Below are 18,078 nucleotides of genomic sequence, written 5' to 3'. Positions count from 1 at the left end.
GTTATTAATTGAAATAAGTAAGATTGGAGGGAAAAAAATCACACAGAAGAGAACAAACGCAGACACGTAGAATAAAAACAGGGCTTACACAACACTTAAACAGCAAGAACTGGAGAAAAACATATTGCAAGCAGACAACACCACATCCTTGAGACATAAACCTGCAAGACAGACAAAGGGATGGAAAAGAGCACTCCCCACAACCTATCTTGGTTACAGGCTGAAGCACTGGGTAGAAAACACTAACTGAACTCACCGTATTAACATCTCATCAGCATATTAATACACTATGAGCATACTAAAAGACCCACCCATAGGCTAGAGAGACCCCTACTCTTCGAGCATGCCTAGTGACATCTGTCACTTTAGATGGATGTGAAGAACTAGTCAATCAATCATGTCTACATGTGATAGAATATAAAGAAAGATAAAGCAATTTTACACATTTCTGTGTGTAAAAGCAGCCCCTGTGTTTGGAGAAGCTGAGCTGGCTTTGTGGAATACCAGCTTGCTCCCTTTTGCACACAGAACTGGAAATTATTCTTGGACTCTGTGTGTGGATTGGCTTACTGCACATTGGGTGACAGACCCTGCTTTGGGGACAACAGAAGGAAAGGAGCATTCTCCTCACCAAAGCTATAGTTTCCATGGACTTGCAACATCGGGACTAGATGTAACAGAAGCTTCTTCCAGTTCATGCAGAACACACAAGCTCCTTGCCTTGGCACACAAGAGATGCTCTCTACTCCCCAAGACATCCACCCACCTAGTGAACACCACGTCACCAGCAATGACTGCGAAAGTTCTCATCATTACGGCTTTGCCACTCATTTAGCTAATTGCTTGATGAGACAGGAGATGAGCTGTCCCATCAGGGAGCAGTGCAGGAGGCATTCCACTTCCACACAGCTCTTCCACTCTTCTGAGAGATGTCTACAGGTCTGTATAACTCATACCCACATTGACACGTGCAGTGAACACAAGCTTTTAACCTACTACCAACGGGAACATACAGACGCCTTAGCACTCACTCTTGAGACTGTAAAATGCTCTTGCACAACTTTCACCTTACCTTTATTAGTCTCCCCATTCCCACTTCCACGTTTCAGCAGTCCTGGCACTTTTTCCCACCTCTGCAAAACCCATTGCTCTCTACACCTAAGGTCGTTTCAACAAGCTCTCCCCAAACTAGCTCACAGTGTCAGCACGACCTGGGCAAGAATCAGCCTCAAAGAAAGGCAAGAAAGAACTTAGGGGCAGGGGCTGCCTGCTCAAGTTGGGCATCCTGAGAAGGCAAACCAAAAAAAAAAAGGAGCAATACAGAACTTTCAGATCCATAATTTATACCAGCCATCATGCATGCTGCTCTGGGCACCAGAGAGCAGAGCTCAACACTCAAGGACAAGACTCAGTTGTCGATACCAGTGAAAAAACTGGATCAGGCAACCAGCAAGCAATCCAATCCAGTTCTTCTGTTTTCAATAACTTAAATCTGTCCTGATTCCTCATCACTTTTTTTTTGTCCATTGGCTTTTTCAACACTGTCCTGGTTTAAGCCAGGATGAAGCCAATTTTCCTTTTACTGATTTTTTTTTTTTCCCTTTAGAGAGCTCTCTAAACACACTTCCAGCATGACATAGATCAAGGGGCTTAAATGACTGCAGTAAGTCTCCTTCAGGACAAGGCTCTTAGGTCTAGCTTTCAGCTAACAGTACACCTCCAGAACACAGACTGGAATGATATTTTCAGTTGAATGGCATACACAAGTTCAAATTCATTAAGCCAATACATAGTTTATCCAGTAACTTCCCCCCCACCCCTGATTTTTATGATGAAATGGGGAAGATGAAGGGAAGAACTACCAGTAAAAATGATATATGAACAATAAAGATGCAAGTAGTGATCAAATGAAACCTGACAGCATAATGGAACTTCTACATCTTTAAATTATAGTGGATGGCAAAACTCATGTTATGATCTTCCTTTTAGAAAATGACTTGTTTTTGTAATGGAAACTGTTAAGACTTGTCCAAAGCATCTTGGCTCCTCTAAAGACATAAAGTATCTCAACTGAGACCACACAGAGCTACTCAATGCTTCAGTTACCCAAGGGTATAACAGGATAGAAAAGTGCCTCCCTACTTGTCAGTGATGGTGAAAGGACAAGCCATTAGTATTTAAGATACTGCACATGTAAGTAACTTCAAAAGATGTGCTTTCCCCTTCCCCAAATACTTCTCTGCAGAACTAAACTCTTCTTCATGCTCATCTGAATAGTATCTGGGTTCTTGATTTTATGTATTGCCCTTGGGTGTTTATCCTCTACTTGATGTTACATTACTGCAATTACTTATAATTACTGTAAATAATTCAAATGCAATTATAGTAATTGCACGATTCCAAAGTGTAAGATATAGTGAGGCAACGTAGACAATAAAAATAGCAATTAATCACCAAGAGTTCACAACAAAATTCCCTCCTGGTGTTAAATGAAAACCTAGTTTCCTGCACAACTTCAGCTCGCAGATGCGTTTGCTAAATGACCATGACCTGCTACCTTCTTCCTTTGGTGTCTTCAGCTGTGAATGCAACTACACCATCTTTCACTCACACTGACAGTCATCTGGTTCATTTTCCTCTAAGCAAGAGAGTTGTTATCCGGCCCTAACTAAAATCAGCCTGACTGTAATTACTTGTGTACCAGCCTAATTGTATAGGCAATTAACCAAATACTACAGAAGTGCAAACACAGTCAATGCCATCACAGACCATATTCAGGTTTTACTCAATAAATTCAGCTCAAGTCTCTTGAAAAAGTCTTTCTGATTCCCTCCTTCCTCAGTTTTCACAAAACAGAATACCCTTTTCAGCTCCATTTTAGCAAAGCTGATGGATACATAGATATATACACACACAAAGGGAGATGGGGTGAGGAAGAGAGAAGACTTGGGGGGACAGAAAGATTGCCTGCACGTGCATTGATGTGCACACCATCATTCCCAAAATGAAAGGCCTGAGAAGAGGAAATTGTTGTACATGACTTTAAAAAACATCTCCCACACCATCTTTGTGCAGAAAACAGAATGACAGAGAAATCCTTATCCCAAAACAATGCAGTTAGCTTCCAAATATGAGTGGGTGGCTGGTGGAGGAGTTGGGTTTGCACTCCCTTTAGGGCAGGCTGAGAGCCAAACAGAAGTTGACTGCTCAGAGTGGCACCTCCTCCTTTCTCTTCCTTTTTCAATTTGAAAAAATGCAAGTTTCAGGTAGAAGTACTCCTAAAACAATGAAGTCTTTGAGAGGGAAGAAATCAGCTGGACACAAGGTCTGCTGAAAGCACTCTAAGTAATGATCAGGATATAATTCTGTAGAACACTGTGTATTCTGCTTTGGGCTGACACGGTTCCTCTATCAAAACCCAAATAGCTCCAGAAACTAGGAAGCTTGTTGTCAACACTGGTAGTGAATCTTGCCAAGCAGCACTTCATAAATGCAACATTTTAACTCTTCCCTTCCTAAATAACTGCAAAAAAGAAACTGCACCACTGCTCTTCTCCCCTCTAGTTTACAGGCCAACTATCCTCTTCCTGGATTTCTGTGTACCCTAGGAGAGGCTCAGTGATATGGCTGCTTTTCTGCACAGAGACAGCATTTAACACCACTGGTTTGGCTTCCCCACTGATCTTTGTGTCCATCCTTGTTTTGGCTTCAGCGTTGTGAGTCTGCAGGCAGTGCCACAGTGACAGTCCTCCCAAGAGTGGCAGGCTGGAAGCTCAGTGCAGCTGCAACTATACTTGAATTCAAAAAGACCTCCACCAGCACTAACCACCAGTATGGCTAGATGCAAACAGGAACAATTATTGGAAGAAAACAGGCATGGTTTCTGCAGTGCAGAAGAGTATTTTATTTTTAAACATGAAATTTTCATCTGGCTTCCATTTGGTTTTGCTGAACTCTGGCCATTATTCTCCACCCACTTAGTTCCTTTTTTCTAGTACTGAGGAGACAGGGGAAACAAAGAGAAATAATTGTATTTCCAGATGAGAGATTTTTCAAGTCAATGGAATTAAATTTGTGCTGTGTTTCTTGATAAGTTAAATCTGCTTGCTTGGATTTAGCAAGAAAATGAGGACACTGTTTCAGTTCACATGTGGAGGTCACTGCTACAAACCATTTCTTTGTAGACCCAAAGCTGCATTTCCAAAAAAATCCACAATCAGTTTCCCTGGATCAATAGCAAAAGGGGACATATTCCTTTGTCTGAGAGTTTTTGCTGGGCAGCTACAGAAGTAATTGATATCAGAGAATCACAGAATGGTAGGGGTTGGAAAGGACCTCTGGAGATTGTCGAGTCCAAACTCTGCCAGAGCAGGGTAACAAAACACTAGAACTTTTTGGTGAAATTAAAAGCAACTTCACTTGGCCTTAGAATCTCTTATTCTGTTTACAACACCTACCATTTTTGCTGCACCTGACAGAGTGTATAGTCTAATTAAACAGGGAGTTTATCAACATCTGAAGGTTTTTTTCAGCACTTCCAGTTTTTTTCTGCTACATACAGTTAAGGTGAACCTTCATGATCTTTCAGATAAACTTGAGGCTTTTACTCATGGTGCATATATTCTTTTAGTAGAGATGAGTGTTGTAATTTTGCAGGATACAACTGTGGTACTGTAACGTACAAGGTTAATTAAAGACAGTCCACCACACTGCACAAGTCAAGCTAAAATCAGAGACTTTCATAGCAGGAAAGCAAAGACGAGACCATCTGTTAGTTAAACCTCTTTAAAAGATGAAATATCTCTGCAAAGGTCTGTCCTTGGTGTTCACAGATCATTAACATAAGTTGTAACTTTGTAAATAACCACAAGATGCTGAATTTCACTGACTGGAGGGCTGGGAAGCAGGCTGCCAGCCATGTACAAGTTTTGGAGATTTCAAACGGGCTTTAAACAGACCACACATCCTTTTGAAGGAAGAGTGCCATTGTTTGGAAGGAAAAATAACACAGTGAATTAACTCTTGCTTTGTGTTTGGAAGAGTTTGACAGTCACTTACTGTTTGGACACACCAAAAGAATTGTATCTAGCAACTTCCACAAAGAATTCTTGAAGAAAAACCCTTAAGATCTACAGTGCTTTGAGTACAAACCTTACAAATAATACTCATAAGTTCAGCTGACTCACACCAGGTTTCACTATTTCTATTTCTCCTGGCTAAGTCAGTTCCTGAGCATGACTTGAGCAAGAGCAAACATTCTGTAATGCTAATGTAGAATAATTTACTTCTGCAGTCAGCCCTGCCATGAAGCCCATTCATCAAAATGGCCACAGAAAGTGAGTCATGAAAGAGACAGAAAAATAAATTTAACTGGGGAGAATATTAACATGCAGCTATTTATTTCACAATTATTTCCAAGACATAAAAGACAGAAATTAAGAGCTGAAAATATCTAACCTTGGTACCTAAGGAGAGCAAAATACCCAATATAAGTATGTTAAAAGAAAAAAAGAACCTTTGTCCTAAGCCAACAATAAAGGCCCAGCAATTCTCATTTCAGATGACCACGGTATGGAAAACTGATCTTAATGACTTGCAAAGACTTCAAGCAAACATCTTAGCATTTTTCAAGGACTGCAGATACCTAAGGTATTAGCTGACTACTCTCCAACTGGGAGCCCATCTCTTGCTGAGCCATCTCTATATTCCTAACCTTAGCATGACTTACCAGGTATCTTAAGTTAGATACCTACAGTAACATAAGAAATGCCTTAGCTCTGTGCTGCTTTTTTCTCCATATGACAGCTATTCTATTAATTGAAGTGTCACTTTTAAGATTCTCACAATGACTCAAAAGAACTTCACCTCAGGAGTATCAGATGTCTTCTGTGCTCTCCAGGGAAGACTTCTCCTCACCATATTTACTTCCTTAAATATGCTGGTAAAATGTCTGGTAAAATTAGACACCTTCTTATGCATGGCCCTCCCCTCTCTTCCAACTGTCCCAGTGCTAAACGGGTCCCAAAATGTATTCTTAGAGGAACTTAAACCCAAACATTTAGATTTTAGAAGACAACTGACATCAGCTGTAATCTATGAGACAGTTCACTCAGAATCATAATCCTTCTTGTAGCTTCCTACCTTTCTAAGTGCTTGCTGTTTTGCAACTGGAGTAAGAGGTGTGTATTTCAACTACACACAGCAGCAGGGTCAACAGAGGCAAAAAAGGACTCTATGCTTCTCTGAGCTGGTTTTTTTTGTTTCCTTTGACTATTTTTCTTAAACCCTCATCTGGCTGCCTATTTCTGGCACTTCAATCTATGAGATTATCATCAATATAATTAGTACTACATTCCACAGCTCACTTTTCCAGAAATCTAAAAGCTGTGCCCTCAAGGCAGTTCATCTGTGCTGTTATTGACAGACTTTGGACCAGCAAACCAACAGACCACTGCAGAAAAAGAAATAGCCCAGTATTAAATTGCCCTGATTCAAATGTGAGCTGTCACTCTTTAGTATCAGCTACCCATTTCACTGGGTTCTCACTCCCTTTCAAATACATAAGTTAGTACACATGCCAAGTGGAACTGAAAACTTGCTACAGCCACTTGGGTTATGTCAGGGGCTTTGTTTTGTTCTGTCTTCTGTTTTGCTGATCCTCAATACTCCCTGAATGCATGGAATCAGGGACTGTACCTAAGACTGAGACACAGAGAACTAAGATGGTGCTACTAAGACACACCAGGAAATGGGACTGATAAAGAAATAACATTTGGAAAAGGAAGCTAAGAGGGTTGTAAAGGCTCTAGGGAAAAAAAGAGAAAAAGAACAAGAGTTCCGCAGGTAATTAATATGATAGAGAGAAACTGAAACAGGATGAGAGAAGAAGGACAGACAGAACATAAAAAATAAATGAATTATTGGCTTCAATTCATCTTCTATTCTGAAAAATTAAAAAAGAGGGGACTCAAACAACAGAAAACATGAAAAAGATTTTCTTCATCTAGGAAGGAAGAAGAAACAGGAAGAAAGAAGCATAACACCAAAATATCATAAAACCCACACAGTAAGTGGGAAACATTTTTGCTGGATGACAAAGCATCCTGATAAAAACAGGAAAAAAAATCAAGTATTGAAAAGCATCTCATTACTAACTTGTACCTTCAGGAGCAGGCTTGGAATGATACAGGAAAAGTAAGGTTAGCACTGGAACAGTGATGCCTCAACATCCATGGCCTGTGGTGCCACACTCTACCTGTAACACTACGTGTGCACTGCACATGCAGCCAGAGAAGCAGGGGTTCCTTAAGGGGTTTCTCTTTTCTCTTGAGAGAGAAAAGAGGATGAGGACTAATCAGCTGGCTTTACAATCTGGGGGTTATCAAGTTCCTCACTTCACAAATACTATTTGAGTAAAGGTTACATTTAATAAGTTCTCTTTGGATAATGTGATGTTCCCTAGAAAGATAAACCCTCCAAAAAATTACTTGGACTGAGGTCACTTAAAATCCTGTGTTGAATTTACTGGTTGATAGCAGCTGAGCCAAGTGGATGACTTGGTCTCAAAGAACCCTTAGCTCTGGTTGTTCTTCCCCAACCCAGTGATTTTCACAAGCACACAACACCGCAAGGGAACTTTCAGAGATCAGACAATGGACCCTATGGGAACCTTTTGGTAATTAAATAAAAGCAACACCTACCATAGAATCATGGACTGGTTGGAGTTGGAAGGAACATTCAAGACCATGTAGATCCAACTCCCCGCATGGGCAGGGACACCTCCCACCAGCCCAGGTTGCTTAGAGCCCCATCCAACCTGCCCTTCAACACTGCCAGGGATGGGGCAGCCACAGCTTCCCTGGGCAGCCTGGGCCAGGGTCTCACCACCCTCACACTCAAACATTTCCTCCCAGTGTCCTACCTCAATCTCCCCTCTTCCAGTTTTAATCCATTCCCCCTCATCCTCTCACTAGAAGCCCTTGTCCAAAGCCCCTCCCCAGCTTTCCTGGAGCCCCTTCAGGCACTGGAAGGTGCTCTAAGGTCTCCCTGGAGCCTTCTCCAGCCTGAAAAGCCCCAACTCTCCCAGCCTGTCTCCAGAGCAGAGATCCTCCAGCCCTTTCATCATTTTCACAGCCCACTCAACCATCTAAGGAGCAGTCATACATACTAAGTGATTAAAAAAAAATAAAAATCAAGGCTAACAGGAGAGAATCTTCTAGCAGTGACATTTTTCAAGTCAGAGGATACAGTACAGAACCAGCAAATAAACCATCTAATGTATATCCTTCAAGTTGAAGACAGTCCTCAGATAAAGTTTCAGATATTATTCACCTTCATACTTAGCCAGAAAGCCATGGAGCTACTGGCTGAATCTATTAGGTTAATCTGCAAAACTTAGACCATAAACCAAAAGCTTTTTTGTTAAGATATACTTCAGACCTCAGGGACAAACATTACTGCTGAGCAAGGGAGGAGGACTCTGCTAAAAAGCTTAAACAAAGTTGTGGGTGGGAAAACAAAGAAAATCCTCAAATGGCACAAACATATTTTAAAAAGTTAAGAATTTCCTTCAAAAATGAAAAGCAAACCAGCAAAAGTCTTCTCAGTTGTGTTAGTGAATACAAAACTAAGAACAATAAAGAAAAGTAATACTTGGGGTTGCTAATGAAGTGAGAAAAGAGTTTAAAGACAACTTTGCTACATCTGCAAAACTCAAAAAATATCCCAGCCGTTATCAAAACACACAGTTGATGATAGTCATGGAATAAAAAGCAGAATAGATTATAGGAAGAGGGTATGGAAATGACAATGCTTGAGGTAGCAGCCAAATAGCAGTGTGCTCAAAGAGAGTTCTAATAAATAAATCATAAATACATAAATAGAAGGTGAATAACACGGAATAGGTCAAGTTGGTAAAAGAACAAAGGTGTGTAAAGAAACCACCAGAAATCTGCAAAAATAGGGTTGAAAAATAACCTAAGAATAACAGAAAAACAAGGTTCTAATACAGCCCTTAAAAAATATGGGGGAAGCAGAGAAAGATTTCATCGTAAGAAAGAGTTTAAGTTCAGAAAAGAAAAGCATTAAATTGTTGACAAATCCAGTCAACTAGATTGATCCAGGCTCAAACCCTGTATTTGTACAGATCTTCCTCTTGCTATAGAAATATTGTGGAAAAGAAGAATAAATTGAAAAAAAAAAAATCCAATAAGAAAGCAAAGGCTCTGAGAAAGCAGTCAGATCAGTGCAGTTGTGCCAGAAAACGAAGTGGCAGCTTCTACCAGAAATTGTTCCTAACCACACAGTGCTGTACTGGAAGGTCTGGCAACCACTGAGAGAAGGCTTTTATATCATAAAGTAGCCTAAGTCTAGGATTCATCTCAAAAGAATCAATAAAGACCACCAATGCCTTGCCAGACCTGTGTCAAACTTCTGTAATTTCTATTGCCACTGACAACTCCATGGATTATTTCAGTTCCTGCAACTCACTGCACTGTTGCTTGACACAAAACTAAAAAACAGAGGAGCAACTTAAGCACATCAGCAAAACAACTTTGTTCCAAGTTTCTCTCTCTGCCTATTTACCAGCAGTAATGTGAGGCAGATGGAAACACTGTGTCACTAACGCTTGCAGTGTTGAGTATCTGTGGGTGATGTTGCATTCTGGCACTAAGATGCTCCATTTAGAGAGGAAGATCTTCAGGCAAGAATGGTCTCACTGGATTATCACATCTCACTTGATTATCACATCTCACTGCCTGCATTGCAGTGACTTGGAGTGGTCCAAGCTAATGCCTTACAAAATGCTGAGCCAGTCCCACAAATTTTCCATAAAAATACAAGACTGGTCTTTTGGAAGAATACACATCCTCTTGTCTGAGAAGCCTAGCTCAGATCTGTTGCTGCCACTGACCTTATATAAGGACATCTAATGAAGTCATAGCCAGCATCAGCCCTTCTCCTCCACAGTGAGAATAGCAACAGTTCGCTTCTGAAACAGTCTGCCTCCTCCCTGACTCCCCAGGTTCCTCTTTCCTTCCTTCCCTGAAAGCAACAGTACAACCCTACCTGGCCTCCATGTCCACCTCACGCTGTCAAAGCACAGCAGACCTGCGAGGGAACATGCAATACACCTTTTCAGGAAAAAAGAAGCAGAAAAAAAGCATTGTGTGCAGAGGAAAGAGCCCAGGGCTGCCCGGGAAGCAGGGAAACAGGCTGTGTGCAACTAGAGCTATGAAGAGAAAGTGGAGCCCACAGGAAAGAGATAACTAAGAAAAGCTGCTTCCTGTTCCTTTAGCTCATCTGCCTTCAGCTGAAGATTCCCTTTCCCCAGAAACAACACTTCTCACCGGGAACCTTTAAAACCTGTTCCTACCATCAGGATTGAACTGGAAAAAAGACATGCATTTTCTTCAAACAATTACTCTCTTGTCACTGCCACTGCCACTGCCAACGCTTAGCTAGACACGGAACCATCAGGATTTTGTGTATGGCAGCAAGTCCTCCACTACCTCACTTCTTTGGCTCCAAACTCTATCCAAACTTGACCTTTCACAGGGCTGCATTTATTGCCACCACCTTTACTGCAGTGAAGCACTTACCTGTGGGAAGTCCTTTTCCCCTCAGCCTCTCCCGAATGGCCTGGCTTCTGTCTGGCTGCAGTTTTCTGTCTCCATTGCAAGAAAGTTGATCCACCTGCAGAACAGGTAGCAATGCAAAGTCAAATCCTGAAAGAGCTCACGTTTTGATGAAACAAGTGCCCGTTATGTAGATGCACAAAAGCCAGCAACAAGCAGTTGAAGTTTAGAGTGGCAGTTCAAACAGGTTCACCAGTGAGAATATCCCCTAAAATTAACCATATCTGAATTATGTCTGCATTATTTTTGCCACACTTCTGGTCTACTTTTTTCCACTAAGTGTAAACAAAGTTCACAAGCGTGTCATTTAAACATATTCCACCCTTAAGCAAACTGAAGACACAGCAACACTTGAAAACCATGTTTGATGGTTGCAACATGACTGGAACTCATGATTGGCCCGATGGGTTTTCTGTGTAACAGGAAGAACTGTATTGTACCTGACAATCTTAGTCTGATACCTCACACAGCTTATTACACACGTAAAAATCTCATGCATTTATGAGAAGTCTTTTCTTTAGCCCCTCAGGCATATTCCTTCTATGTGTCAGGTGTGACTACTCCTATTAACTTATAATTTATTTATTTTTAATCACTACTTCCCTCAAAAAAATGATGTCACGTGTACAATCATTCAAAGAAGAGCTTATTTGCTTCAACAAAAAATCTTTAGTGAGGTGTTTTGATATGGTGAGAATCGGGCATAACTCAGAGAGTGGCTTATCTGGGAGGTGGGAAGGAGAAATGAAGCAGCCTTTTATCCATCACACTTTCATGGTACTTGAGTTGCCTTGTGTAAGAGACTGAATCAGTCTTGCACCTTATGGCCCTTTACAAAGTGTATGAAAATGGAAAATGAAACATTCAAACAGGACCCCTCAGCTGTGCTTTATAGAGCACCAAATGACCATTTACAGAGCCAGGACTTCTCTAGTCATTGATAAGGCCAACCAAGATTGGAGAAATGCTGATCTGGGAACAGAAAGTTGTACTACAGCTCTGGGGGGAAAGAAAAAATAAATCTATACCCTTTTCTTATTAATTTAAAAATTCCAGCACACAACAGAGTGCTAAACATTGTAACAGCAGGGATGGCTAATGAAGGTGCAAAAAGACAGCAGCACAGATCTGTTGTGGTTGTTCTGTCAACACTCAGTTCTATTCAGCCATTTTGGTTTTGTCTTCTTGCAAAGCCAATGCAGCGACACGTTACCAATTAGGTTAAAGAAGTTACTGGCAGATAAAATCTAGAAGATGAACAAAACTCCAGTGCTGGATAACCACCAGCAGCCCCCCTCCTTCATTATCAACAGGGGAGAGGAGGTAGGAACACACTTGCTGGATTCAGCTCTCCACTGGATTTCAGAAGGTGCATTTGGGACCACTATGGCTGTCTTTGGCAGGCTGGTCCATACTGGTCTCTCACATTAACCTCAGACTCCTTCTGAAAGCCTGTTGACAAGAACACGATGAGAAAAAGGAGAAAATCTGCTAAGCAGAAAGGGCCATTAAAAACCTGGAGACTCTCTCTCCACAGTGGCTGTTTCTATAGCTCATGGCCCGATTATAGCTCAAGGCTTGCAACTTTAATAGTTGCTTGATTAGTGCCTTGTAGGTCTTTATTTCATTGAATTACAGACTAGCTCCACTTGGCAACTACACAAGACTTTAGACATACCAGTGAGTAGCACTGGATGGACAGACATAACCTCACAGACTAGACAATGCTCTGTGGAGCTCGGGCTCAGCACTATTTCTGGAGGCCTGTCATCATCAGCTGCTGACAACTATTAGATAAATGCAGTCAACTCTCACCTCGAGCAAGCATTTCCAAACCAGATTTATAAAGAAACTATCACTTAGATCATGGCATTTTTTAGTTAGTTTGTTGTTGGTTTTTTGTTTCTTTTTTGTTTGTTTGTTTGTTTTTGTAAAAGGAAGCATTGTCAAGTCAACATCTTTCTTGCAATTACAGTGCTGTCTCTCCAGACAGCAATTTTCACATTGGCATAACCCCTCTCAGATTAAAAAAAAAGGAGTTTAAATTACATAAACCCAGATAAAATTCAGGACCATCTTGTGATATCATTCCAGCAATAATAAACTGTCCAGTACTTGTTATAATTATAAACTGAACATAAGGAAAGCAAGTATTGGTAAGAGAACAATCAAGCAATACTGACAATTTATGGTCTTGCTTTCTAACTCAGAGCCTTGAAATCATTTAACTATTCTGAAGTCATGTTGTAATGGTTTAGGTGAAGGGAGATGTTGCCTGTCAGGAATATTAACTTTGTAAGGTGAGTTCAAGTAGTTTAACACCTGAAAACAGCATTTGTCTCCATCACACAAAAACATCCTTGATAATTATGATATCCAAGAGCTGAGCAGAAGTGCAAGAGAACTGACACACCACTGAAAAAGTCCATCTTCTGTTAATAAGCAACTCTACAGAAGTCAAGCATAACTTCAAAAAAGAAAATCCACAGCAATCATTTTTGAAGCATTTCAAGTAGCAACGAGTCACCTAAAACTTGCCCCAGAGTTCATAATCTTTTTTGTTCTCCCATTTTTCCCTACTTTTCTCTCAACGAAGACAAACAGTTGACACAATTATCTTCCTCAGAAGCAACAGCTGCAAAGCATATTCCAGGGCGAATTGTCAAGTGCACAGATGGAGGGTTAGAGCTATTTCCTCCTTTCACTCACCAGTACCAAAATTGCAACATAGTAAAAACAAGGGGAAGAATGACTGCAGAGTGACTCTGAATTAGCACCTTTGCTCTCTTCCTGCTCATCTCTATTACTCTTCAAATGCTGACAAAGACTTACCCCAGACAGGCTTCCCAGAACCAGTCTGACCAACTGTTTCACGTATGAGAAAGAAGGGGCACAGTTACTGTTCCTGACATGGGCACTGCAAGCATCCAGAACAGTCCGTACGGACACACGGGCGTAAATGACATCTTCACACATGCCAAGCAGGATGCTGTTAAGATGATCTCCAAGCTTGATAGGCTAGTGATAAAAACAGGAGGTACAGGAGAAACAGTTTTAATAGTGACTTATGGTACAAACAGAAACAAATGACATTCAGGACAAGGAAGTATCCACTCACCAGACTCACTGCCTACATTATCTGAGTGCCAATTAGAAAGTCACCATGTAAGTCATGAAAAATAGCAGGTTGTTTGTTGTTTGGTTTGTTGTTTTTTTCCCCAAGCAAGCTGTCTGTTCTATAAGGTCAGGATATCAACACTTTCCTTTCTCAAGGGCTTAAGGACTAGTGAAAGGGTTCAGAGGAAATTTGCTTTGTTGTTTTTTGAACCCTCTGCCCATCACAAGCATAAATCTTTACTACTGTCCTCTTGTAGTCCTCTGTTTTCTCTGCCCGTTTTCTATAGTTCTTCACCTTGACAATACTTCATAGAATCACAGAATGGTGTGGATTGGAAGGGACCTTCAAGATCATCTAGTTCCAACTCCTCTGCATGGGTAGGGGCACCTCCCATCAGACCAGGTTGCTCTGAGCCTCATCCAACCTGCCCTTCAACACTTCGAGGGACGGGGCAGCCACAACTTCCCTGGACAATGTGGGTGTCTCACCACTCTCATACTACAGAATTTCTTCCTCATAGCTAACCTGAATGTCCCCTCTTCCAGTTTTAGTCCATTATCCTTTGTCCTCTCACTACAAGCCCTTGTCCAAAGTCCCTCCCCAGCTCCCAGCTTTCCTATAGGCCCACTTCACAGCAGCTGTGATGACATTCCCAAGTCCGGATGACACCATCAAACAGTAACAACAAAAAAGTAAGGAATAAAACACCAAAGCCACTGATGAGTGAAGCAGAGCTTCACAGCTGCAGAACAACACCCGTACGGTTACGAACAATCTAGATACAATTCTCCTCTCCCATTCAGTTAATCCCACACACTGTATGGAATATCACTCCTCAGGGCATGCAACAGCCTGAGATAACACTTGCTCTCAGACGCCGCAGGCGTTCGGGACTTGAGCTTTCTGATCTGCAGCTCTCCCAAAGTGGGTGGTTACCCACAAAGTACAAGCACTGTTGTGCCTTTTGCATCACAGAGCACTTCAAACCATCATGATTTTCCAGTCTTCCCTGTGTTAGTAACTCTTAAACTGTATCATAAAAAAAAAAAAAAGAAAAGAAAAAAAAGAGGATTCTGGACCACCCTAATTTAATTAACAGAGGTTTTTCTCAGCTATTTGTTTAGCACTTCTAACTAATTACAGAAATCACTGTTGTATTCAACCAGACTCCCAGCAGAGAAGTAGCTCATTAATCAGCATAAACAGGCAAATATGGAAAAAATAAAAACAACATTAAAAATGGGAAAATCCGCACATACAAACTGACACTTAACAGTCATGTCATACACAGCCTGTCCTTTTCCCTCCCCTAACTCCAGAGGGCAAAGGCCCCACATGAGAACATCTCAAAGGTAACTTCTGGACTTCTGTTACCCTTGTCTTTCCAGGCATTCCTCACCACACCTTCTTTGGAAAAAACCTGTTATATCAAAGGGTAAAGCACTCCTTCCCACTGCATTACTGTGAAACTTGCTACAACCTAATACCCAAGGAAGAAACAGAGGAAAAGGGGACTAAAATTCATGCCTACTTTTTGCTCAACACCTACCTCTAGACCTTGTCACTCTTCCTGTACTGCTAAATACTGTTCCTTTCATCTCCTTCAAGACAGGAGAGCAAAGAAAAGGGATAGCTGTCCAAGAAAATACTGGGGCTTTTGGCACAGGCACAGTAGGCATTACAAATAGGCATCCATACATCATTCATAGCTTCAAATTTTGACTTCTGAATTCAGATGGCTACTTTCAAATCAGCACACCTGAGAACCCAACCACCTTTCTGTTAAAGGAAATACTAGGAACTGAAAACTTAAATTGCCAAGGAACTTTCCAAAATTTCCTTCCATACACATCACACCAACTAGTAGGACCAAAGCCAGATATGAAGCAGAGATAGTTTATCTCCTTGAGCTGCACAACACTCTGACAAATTCTGCAACTTCATCATTAAATGGGTTTTTTGGGGATGAATTTAATCTTATTTTTCATCTTTTAGATACTGACTTCTAAAAAGCTTAATTGGAGTGGGGAAGGACCATCCAGGAAGATGACAAATCACATCTTCAGTCAGTTTTGGAAAGACTGCATAGGAGTTCTGATGGGTGTGTGAAAGAACCTCATTGAGCAATAACACTTGGCTCTGAGCAGTCTGCAACTGTGTCTGCATTGACTGACAAGTCAACAGCAAGAGTCTACTCTCTGTTGCAAGTAATTCGACCCCTTTCTTGGTCATTGTGTAACGTGAATGTCTCCATGTGCCAAGTTCAGACTCAGAGAATTTACAGCAGCATAGAAAACAATTTGCTTTATTACAAGTAAAGCAACAATGTTATTGAAATATTATATATATATATATATAAGCCTAAACCAAACCAAATAATTTTCTGCTTTGTCAGCAGCCTAAACTCTTGTCTTTGGGCCTACAATGCTGCAGGATAGAGTAGCCCAGATGTATCTTCATGGAAACTAACAGAAAGGTAGTGTCAGCACCCTTCTGCAAGACAACACCACCACCAGCCTCACACTCTCCACAGGAACAAGCTCTAAGTACAGCAACAAAATCTTACTTTTCAGCTTCACTTGATGATATCCTGCCAAGTTAACTCAAATGCAGATTCAGCCGAACTATTAAGTCTGAAGCTGCAACATTAAACAAAATCAAATGTAAACTTACCTGACTCTGAGGAACTTCATAATCAGCTCCCCAAAAGAGTGCCATACCGAGGGAATAAATATGGACCTGTCGTAAGACACAAGACATTTGTCAACTCATTGAACAGGACTGGAAACAAAAAGCAGAACTTTAAAGGAGAGCAACCAACTTCACATCATTTTGCCTAAATATATGCCTAAATATATTCCTGGTATTTAAGCTCACTTGTCTTCCAAACTGTTCTTATCATTTGCCACAAGGATCAAAGAAGCAAATCCTACTATTACTATGAAATGCATTGCATCTAACCAGTGCCTCTGTCCTTTCTGTTCAATGTTAAGCTTTCATCTCACATGGAAGCCAGAAGCACATGTAGTCCATGTTACCAGCCTGGTGTGAGGTACAGAGTGCATGGTTGTGTCCAAGGCTCCTTGAAACTTTAGTCTGAAGGCAAGATAGGCCTTAGCAGGGCTCAGAGTGGGTTACTACTGTCATGAGATCCCCAAGATTGGGATCAAAGAGAAAAAAAAATGAACATAAGACTACCAATGTATCAAGCAATCAACCTTATCTATTATTGATATTTTAAGATACAAATACACTAATCATTATAACTAACAATTAATGACATTACTGTACCTAATCCTAATCATCTAACATATTAAGCCCATCAGGACAGGTATTAAAACCTTTAAATACTGCAGCATTAAGAGCACAAACACACACTGCCCCTGTAGGTGATGAGGTAAACAAAACAGGTGCGTAAGTGCAGGGAAAAAAAAAGAAGCAGTTTTTCTGGATTGTGTAAGTAACATCCAGTAGTGATGGATCTTTCTACCAAGTTATTAGTGATATTCATCCTACTTAAAGCAAAAAGTTTATTAAATAATTGGTCAGGCAATTAACAACAATTACAGGGACAGCAATAAATTAAAAGCTATTTGCTTAGGTCATCCTCTTCACCAACTAAAAGCAAAGCATTTTACTTAAGACCTAGATATATACACTGACAAGATCTGTCCAGATTCAAGTACTTCTTACACAGGTCTTGAAAAGTTAGGTGTAAATTCAGTGTACAAAGGCAATGCAGGGACTCAACACAACCTATGAGATGATAAAAATTATTTTATTCTTCCCAAAATAAATATGTAGAGTTGTTAAATATCACACATCTTGAATTCACTTATGGTCATACAAGGGAATTTGTCTCTATACTGAGGAGTCTCTTAGCCTACTCAAGACAACAAAATATATCTTCAAAGATTCAGAAAAAGGATGATGCATAGATGTTCTTCTTTTTAGACCAGACTGCATGAAAGACATGACAGCATTACTACACTGTGCCAGGAATTAGCCCCCAAACACAAGTATCATGTATTTGTAGATTTCCTCTGTAAAACAGATAAATGTTTCCTTTTTGTGTATTTGGAAGAGCAATACACAGCTTTGTGACAGGGTAAGGAAGTAATTATTAAATATACTTAGAAGCAATATTAAAATTGCTCTGGTAAATTCAACATGCCTTATGTCTATCAAATTGGAATTGAACCTACTCGGAGAAGCACTCCAGCCCTAAACTTCTGTCACTTAAATCTTATGACCAACCAAAACAGAAAGATTTCAAGTAAGTTAATTCAGTGAACTACAAGAAGTGATGACAGAACAAGGACC

The 18,078-nt window shown here is 40.6% G+C and overlaps 1 protein-coding gene across 5 annotated transcripts in view; it reads right to left on the bottom strand.

Annotated features, from left to right (window-relative positions):
- The window catches only part of PTPN13 (protein tyrosine phosphatase non-receptor type 13), a 132,609-nt gene that overhangs the window by 72,255 nt on the left and 42,276 nt on the right, over window positions 1-18,078 (bottom strand). For all 5 annotated transcript variants that reach the window (XM_051618757.1, XM_051618760.1, XM_051618758.1 and 2 more), the window contains exons 4-6: window positions 16,429-16,494; window positions 13,470-13,655; window positions 10,602-10,695 (exon numbers count right to left, since the gene is read on the bottom strand). In XM_051618757.1, the coding sequence (XP_051474717.1) occupies window positions 10,602-10,695; window positions 13,470-13,655; window positions 16,429-16,494 (346 nt within the window). The remainder of the gene's footprint in view (window positions 1-10,601; window positions 10,696-13,469; window positions 13,656-16,428; window positions 16,495-18,078) is intronic.

This window comes from Apus apus, chromosome 4 (genome assembly GCF_020740795.1).
Source record: "Apus apus isolate bApuApu2 chromosome 4, bApuApu2.pri.cur, whole genome shotgun sequence".
NCBI lineage: Eukaryota > Metazoa > Chordata > Aves > Apodiformes > Apodidae > Apus > Apus apus.
The sequence above is the reverse complement of the archived record's forward strand: the minus strand, read 5'-3'. Positions and strand labels throughout refer to the sequence as shown.